Genomic DNA, 8361 nt, shown 5'->3' on the forward strand with positions numbered 1-8361 from the left:
GCAGATGCATTACATTTCCACCACTCCATTTGGGTGCTTAACTTTTTTTGTTACTGAGGATATTTTTTTAAAGAAGTAAGATATGCCAGCAAAAATGTAAAGCGGAATCACTAGAGTAACTCATGCGACCGAATTAACATTAGAGGATACCATGTGTGCAGTTGCGTCAGAAACAGCGTCATGGTTATACAATGATATTATAATTTAGAGTGAAATTGCTTTGTCAGGTTGTCACACGAAGGTAAGCGTTTATTAAATATTTGCGATAGGGTATGCTGCCGGAAATTTTAATGTAGTTGAAACGTACACAGATATTGTTTAACTTGTTGCTTTATTATCCACTCCACTTGTCGCGTCCTTCACACCTGAACCTCCTGTCTCCTCCCTAACACGACCCTGCTGAGCCACGCCTGTTGCTTAATTGTTACCCCTCGTCGGTCCTTGTATTTAAGTACCTGTTTGTCTCGTCAGCCCCAGTCCGGTCATTGACATCGTGCCTGCCTTTTACTTTTGCCTTTCTTGGTTGGAAGTCCACCCGTCTATGATCCCTCGTGATCCTTTCGTTTCCAGTCTCTGTCCATTTACAGCAATAAACCTTTCCTCTTTGTTTCACCACCACGCCTCCCCTCCAGTCCTTAGTTCTTTACGTCACGACACCACTACGCAGGTAGGCCCAGGAAAACGAAACTTCGGGAAGCAGAAGTGAGGTATAGCTTTAGGATAAGTTGCGTTTAAACCTGTATCACTTGAGCAGCCGTTATACAAACGATGTCGTATCGCACCCAGCAACCGTTTTTTAACCCGGTGAGTAAAATTACATATGGCTTTAGAAAACATGCTATTTAACGGATTTATAGTGATGGGGAAAATATGATCTCCGTAGTTTTCACTTTGCATTTAATTCAGTATTTTAATGTTAGACAATGTTAATTCACAGCTTTTGACTTTACAGTATGACTATGCCAATTACACAATCCGTTGTTGAACATATGTCATCCTTAACGTATCATACTAAATATATCATCACGTATTTCCACAGACTGTCCCCTTCACCGGTCATTTTCAAGGTGGACTTCAAAATTGGAAAACGATCACCATTACCGGAAGAGTTAAACACAACGCGAAGAGGTTCTGGACTTAATTTGATTTGATTTAGGTCTAAATCAGTTTCTATACTAGTAGGCTACAGGGTTTCCGCTATCTTGAAAGTTGTTAAAAAGTCTGAAATCCAATAATCTGAATTTTAGCCCTTAAAATGACAGCGGCCAACGATTTTCAGAGGTCTTAGAAATTGACTGGATTATTAACTAAAATCACGAATCCAATTATAACTATCTGCAGTTTACTGCTGTCGGAAAAAAAGTTTAAAAATGACAGCAGGCTTCCTAAGTTTAAAATCGCGCTGCACGCGAGTACAGCCTGTAAGCCGCTGAGTAGGGAACTTATCCGTTGTCTTAAGAACGCATCACCCGTGGATACGGGGGGGCTACTGTAGTTTTATAAAGCTGCATTAATTGAAGTCTCGCTTTTAAATGTGTTTTGGGGGAAAAATATTTATTACGCTTTAACGAAACTACAAAACTAAACCAACATGGAGCCAATAATTACTACCTGCTAATCATTAACTGTGTAGCCCAGTCAGAGTTTTATCGGAGCAGTTAGTTTTGCGATATGGTGTGTGGGCTACCGTGGGCGTCTCCTCTCAGTAATAATAATAATAACAACAATAATAATAATGATAATAATAATAAAACAATTAATTAATTAATGTTCATAATGAATGTGAATAAATAAATTTACTATGTGAGTAATTCCGGGACTCTTATCTTCCTTCACATCCTAAACACTTATTTTTCCAGCATGGATGTGAAATATGTCTTAAATTGCGATCACAATGGTTTCGAAATGGTCTTAAGTCTTCAATTTAACTTGTTGAAACCTGCAGAAACCCTGTACTAACACAAGTCGTAAAGTCATGGGGAGAAAAGGGATTGTGTCAGCTGAAATGCGAGTGAAATCTCATTTCTGTATCTCGTACTTTACTCCAGGTTCCATGTGAATTTGCAGTGCGGATCGAGGGTTGGAGCGGACGTAGCACTTCACTTCAACCAGAGGTTTGATAGTCATCCTGCATACGTGGTCCTGAACACCTGCAGGAACTCAGCGTGGGGCGCAGAGAAGCGAAAGTACGAGGCTCCTTTCCCTCGGTGCTCCATATTCATGCTGACTATCATGGTCAGTCCTGACAAATACAAGGTCAGAAGAATGAAACCCATTACGACATCAGTCCATGCCTATATGTCATTACCATCACATATAGAATAGATCATATAATTATTAATCTATTTACTGTGTTATTGCCGATTTTAATTGCTATTGGGGGAGTCAAGAGTATATTATATGCACATTTCATGCCCCATCAAAAATGCCTTAAAGTACTGATATTACTTGGTTTTATTTCATGAAATCAAATAAATAGACCTCAAGGTCAACTGTAATTAGTGTAATTACTTCATCCTCAGTTAATAGCCAATGGGAACCACTTCATGGAATTTAATCACCGTATCCCCTTCAGTCAAATGGACACCATCGCAGTGGATGGTGGAGTTGAGCTGGCCTCCATCAGCTTCCAAAATCCCATGGTGAGCTAACGGGCAGGTGGCAACCTGAAAATTACTGAACAAGACTAGCTGCACATTGAATTAATTTGTAGGATCTGAAAAGAAATGTTGCGTAACATTAAATGCTAATGGTGTTTTTTCCCTCTGCAGGCTCCATATATGCCACCTCGGCAAACATTTCCTGTATGTATCAACTTGGAATGAGTTTACCGAAAACGCACATGATCAAAATGATTAACTTATGTTGCCCAAGAAAATGAAAATGACTTATACTGCATTGTCAGGATTGACTTAAAGCAGAGGTGTCAAACTCTGCACATTTTTTGAATCGTTTAATACACCTGATTCAACTCCTTTTGCTAATTATCACACATCTCTTGAGCTGAATCATTTGTGGTGGAACAGAGAAAGAACTAAGCTACACAGGGCTCCGGCCTTCTAGGACTGGATTTGGGCTTCCCTGACTTAGTGTCAATGCTTTGGCTGTCGTGGATCACCTGACACTTTTGCACTTTAATAATTCTCAAATGTATAAACTTAAGGGCAATTTGACGTATGGCAGTGTGCAGACAAAACTGGTGTATCATGCGAAGGCAGTGGTTTCATGCAGTATTCACATGCTTTCATAACTTGGTTTAATTTAAAAAAATGACCGTTTTAGTTCAGCTCACGGCTGCCTTTGTTTGAAATTTGAAACCTTCTTTGGGCACGTTATTGTTAAAACGGTTTTATTTTCAGAGTTTATGTGTCATTGACCTGACTTTCTAAAAGTCATGTTTTTTTGTCCATTTCTTTGAGGATGTTTTCACATATAGGCTAGTCCTCTTTAAAGGAACCAAACTCAGACCTCTAGAAGTGGTTCCAAAAGTGGACCAACAGAAAGGGGGCTCAGTTCTTTTTTTTCACAATGCGAGTTCATTTGAAAGTGGACTCCGTTCTCTTTCTGGTTTACTTCAGCTCAGATGGGGCCTCAGTCCTTTTTCTGTTCATACTTCAAGTTCTTATGGAGCTCTCAGACCTTTACTGCTTTGGATTCTGGGTAGTTTTCACTTCAAACAAGAGTCCTGCAAAATGGATGCAAATTCCTGTGTATTGTAGATAGTTGACGTTTTATGTTTTCTTCGTTCCAAATGTCAAGAAGCGCCTTAGTCTCCTCTTCTGACCAAACTATTCCACGTCCCACACTTGCAGCCATTGTTTTTGCTTGTTTATCAGGATTGTACCACGTGATCTGCCTACAGCCTAAAAGGTAAAAATTGTCGAAGCAAGCCAGGACCGTTTTGTGTTCATAATGCAAAGTTAAACGAACCGTGACGTGGACTAAAAGCGAACCGGACTGAGACTACCTCCTGATGTGATCTCAGTTCGGTTTGTTTCAAAGGGGCCTGAGTTCGTTTGGCGTGTTCACGTATACTCGAAAAATGCTGACCAATCGATCTGAGTTCGCATTAAAGGATGAAACGGACCAAGTGTGAAAACACCCTTAGTCTTACCGTCCTCCTCCACATGTTTTTCCTGTAAGTATTCACACACTAACAGTGTTAACTGAAGGAGTGCAGTGGCGCTCTGCAGTGCTGTCGTTAGATGTCATGAGACGCCTTAGGGCAACTGGGAAGAGAACTCTATAAAAACAAAATGAAATGAACCATTTACAACAAGGGAAATCATATTGGAAAGGGAAATACAAAAAAGTGAACTAAAGAAACACTACAATTGTGTTTGCTTCTAATGAATATGAATAACTGTTTGTATTATTAACAAAATGACTTTCTTTACTATTTCAGTCACAGTATGGTGCATTTCCGCTAGGTACCAAAATTTAGCTTTACTATTTAACACACAAAAAAGAGACTGCTAATTTGGAAGGTGTTCTCTTATTGTTTTAGCTGCAGATTTAATTGAATTTAATTTCCAAAGAATGACAGCTTACTATTTTTTTATTTGTTTGACTTGTCATCTGTCACATAGGGGATTGTTTTTTGTTGTATTCATTTCTCATAAAAGAAATGAGAGGTCAGAGATGGCTTATGGTTCATGGTGTTCAGTCTGCAATGCATTATACTGGTTACTATATGATATTTTGGCTTTTAATAATAACCACTGAAATGAAGAGGTTCACTGTGTTGTCTGATATGCTGAATCATATGTTTAATTTGGAGAAAGTGAAGTAATAGGAGCAAAGTAGTCAGGGCCGGAGTGGGACTGAATTTCTGACGGTGATTTCTGACACTGTTTCATTAACATATCCACTATCTAGGCTGTTGAACACAGATTCTTGTCACCTCATCAAACAAGGCACGACCCAAATGCAGACTGCGTTCAAAGAAAACCGTACATAGGGGGTGTTTATTAAGACAAACAGGTCGGGTTCACACACGTTGACAGGTTAGAGCCGATTTATACTCGATACTTTCATGACACTTTCAAGCCACTCCATGCTGTAATAGCAGAGAAACGTGCCTGTAAAAATTACATCAACGCAAAATTAAGGCATGTAGCTCCCATCCGAGCAAAAATGTGGCCTGTCTGTGATTCCCCTGAGGACCAGATTGGGAAACACTGGACTAGGACATCCTGAATGTCAGCCTTAGTGCATGACTATAAAATGAGTAAATATTGTGGGCTGGTAGATACAATTATTTTGGGCATTTTGTCTTTTTCAATTCACCTCTTCTACGTTTTTCTTTCCATTTAAATAGCAAATTTCCTGAACTCCTTCAGTCCTTTGACCGCGAATGACCTAAACTCAGGCTTCCTCGTTGTATGTTGCAGTAATTAGAGCCAAAACTCACTCAGTCCTCATTGTGATCCAATGAAGAACTTTTTTTAGAAATTTGCTCTTCGGTTACCAATCTGCTCTCATAGCATGACAATAGAACTAAAAGTTGAAGAAATTTCTTTGTTTTGAATTTTTTCTTTTTTTCCATTTACCTTTCCCATATTCCCTTTTCAGTGGTACTTTTTTTTTTTGCAAAGGAGGCTTGTCAGGATTACTTCTTGGGAAGAAAGGCCACAATCAGATATGTTTTTGTTATTCTGTCAGACATTATACATCATCTGAAGAGGTGGCTAAGAAAATATTCCCTTACAGGGATGTAGTTGTCTTCCTACCTGACTGATTTAATTTAATATTGTTGCCGTAACTCTTTATTTTACAGGCCATGCCTAGATATTCTCCCTCCTTTGTAAGTACACCCCCCTCGATTTACCATCCAATAACCATCGTTGCCATGGTGCTCACATCACAGTGGGCGTGGCCAGAGTGTCCTGGTGACTCCAATTGTTTTTTGTGCACCCAGGTCATTCCGTACAAGGCCACCATTCGAGGTGGACTTCGTGCGGGGAGGAACATCACCATCCAGGGCGTGGTCCATCCGGACGCTAAAAGGTCTGGTGCGAGCAGGATCTCACACCTGTGTGACACAGATCATTTATATTACATTTGATTTATTTAGCAGATCGTTTATCGAAAGTGAGATACAATTGAGAAAACCAGATCAGACAGTTCCTGGAGCAATTGAGGGTTAAGGGTCTTGCTCAGGTGCCCAACACTGAAATCACTCTGCCAACCATGGGATTTGAACCAACCCCCTTCTGATCACAGGCGCAGCATACTAACCCGCTGAACCACACACGGCCCCATGGTGTGTGTGAGACCAGGATGTAGCTTCACGCATTTAATTAGCTATTTGCACACATCAATGGTGATGACAGTCACTTTATGCATTGAAAGCAATTTTTTTCAGCCTGAGGTCATTCCATCAGTTTATAAGAGAGGTTTTGTTCTCTGAATCATGTGCTTTGTCCCTTTGTTGATCATTGGGGGTTAGAGGTAAGGAGACACAGGACAGGAGAAATAACAAAAAAATAATGTCTTCTTGACATCTATACACAGGTTCCACGTCAACCTGAGCTATGTGTCAGGGATCGCCTTGCAGTTGAACCCCCGCTTTGATGAGAATACAGTGGTGTGCAATAACCAGGAACAAGGCAGATGGGGCACGGAGGAACGTTCCGGAGGCATGCCCTTCAGCCGAGGCCAGATGTTCACGGTAACGGGCGCCACCTCTACTCCTTTCCCACTGAATTTGCTGGAGGTCTTGTGTCACAAGTGTACTGTGGTTGGATACTGAAGCATCTACCAACTACTTCTCCAGTACAGGTTCGTGGGGAGTTTGGAGCCTGTCCTAGGCAGCATAGGGCACAATGCAGTGGTACATCCTGGATGTGATCGCAGGGCACACAGAATCACACACTTACTCTACATGTGTCAGTTTCTATGTTTTCCTTGTGTCACTGTGGATTTCCTCCAAGTTCTCTACTCCCCACTTTAACTGCAATGGTCACATAACGAGTCCATGCTTGATGCTGGTGTTTGCAAAGTATTTATTCTTTGGTTAGTGTATCTTGGAATATTTGTATTTCAAACAAAGTACCAGTTGAGTACTCTGTGACTGTGACTCTTTATACTCAACTGGTTCATTGAAACAAAATCTTGGTCTGGATTTGTACTCTCTGGACCTGAAATCTCCACCGTGAAAACAAAGTTTAAAATAGAAATTTTACAATTACAAATATTTAGTGTCTCTCCAATAAAACTCAGAAATACACATATACATTTAATAACCAAGTTCACCAATTTAAAACAATATAGATCGCTAGCCGTAAATGCATGGTATGCTAGCACACGGTTAGCGATATTAGAATAAACCATTTACTGAAATCTTACATCACTTTCCTAACTTCCTTTTGCTTTAAAAAATTAAAACTGTAACAGTACTACAAATAAATGAATTTTATTTCATGTGTCTGCCTTCTGGACAAACTGTAGAATTCATGAACTTCCCGCCTCCTAAATCAAGTGCATGTCACGTTATCCAAATCACCACACGGTATTAGCTGCATCCACCACCAGAGGGAGTGTTTGGCTCAAATATTGTACATGTGCTCTGTGATACACTGCCACTCCTTTCAGGATGTCTCCTCCCTTGTGTCCTGTTTTTCATTGGATAGGTTCCAGACTCAACCCAGTACAGGAAGAGTCCGTGTGGAAAAATGGGCGGAATAGATGAGTGTTACTATGGATATTAAAGCTATCAATGATTTAAATACAATAAACTCCGCCCATATAAAAGTAACGTCAGATATGCAGGAGGCCGTGTCACTAGTCATGCTTTGCTTCTATGTCTTCAGATATCTGCTTCTTCTCTGAGGCCTCATTCTTTCTTTTCAGATGATTGTCATTTGTGAAAGTCATTTGTACAGGATTATCGTCAATGGCGTACAGGCATTCACCTTCAACCACCGCCACCGGAACTTACGGCAGATCAGTATCTTGGAAGTGGATGGAAATCTGACCTTGACCTCAGTAACGTTCTGAAGAAGGCAGGCGGTTTATCAGATTATATGATAAAACAAATGAAAAAACAATCTAATATATTCCTACTTCTGCCAACTTTACCTGTATGTGTCCATGAATAAATTGATGTTGAAATTATACTCCTTTTTCATTGTTAACTGAACTTTACCAGCAGTGATTCATATTTATTGAAAGCTTTGGCTAAATTCTTTCATACATAATGCAATCAAATTTTTGGCCGATTCTGATTTTTGCCGACTTTTGCCGATTCCGATTTTCTATCTAAGAACTATAATTCATAGCGTATACAAACAAAAACAATTTTTTGTTCAATGCAAAATTTTATTTTCATAATAAGAAATTAATAGACTTTACAATTTC

At 39.8% G+C, this 8361-nt stretch overlaps 1 protein-coding gene across 6 annotated transcripts; it reads left to right on the forward strand.

Annotated features, from left to right (window-relative positions):
- The first annotated feature begins 434 nt into the window (after positions 1 to 434).
- On the forward strand, positions 435 to 8120 carry LOC111849793 (galectin-5-like). Of its 6 annotated transcripts, none has more exons than XM_072701455.1 (9): positions 435 to 667; positions 1040 to 1128; positions 2049 to 2186; positions 2576 to 2642; positions 2772 to 2804; positions 5780 to 5806; positions 5921 to 6009; positions 6517 to 6673; positions 7855 to 8120. In XM_072701455.1, the coding sequence occupies exons 1-9, from the start codon at positions 542 to 544 to the stop codon at positions 7999 to 8001; spliced, it is 873 nt and encodes a 290-aa protein (XP_072557556.1). In that variant the 5' UTR covers positions 435 to 541; the 3' UTR covers positions 8002 to 8120. The 6 variants fall into 6 exon arrangements, with proteins under 6 accessions (XP_072557556.1, XP_023678750.2, XP_023678749.2 ...); XM_023822981.2 differs by having other exon boundaries at positions 438 to 667; positions 2049 to 2256; positions 2523 to 2642; XM_023822983.2 differs by having other exon boundaries at positions 531 to 804; positions 2049 to 2256; positions 2523 to 2642.
- Positions 8121 to 8361: the final 241 nt, after the last annotated feature.

This window comes from Paramormyrops kingsleyae, chromosome 17, assembly GCF_048594095.1.
Source record: "Paramormyrops kingsleyae isolate MSU_618 chromosome 17, PKINGS_0.4, whole genome shotgun sequence".
NCBI lineage: Eukaryota > Metazoa > Chordata > Actinopteri > Osteoglossiformes > Mormyridae > Paramormyrops > Paramormyrops kingsleyae.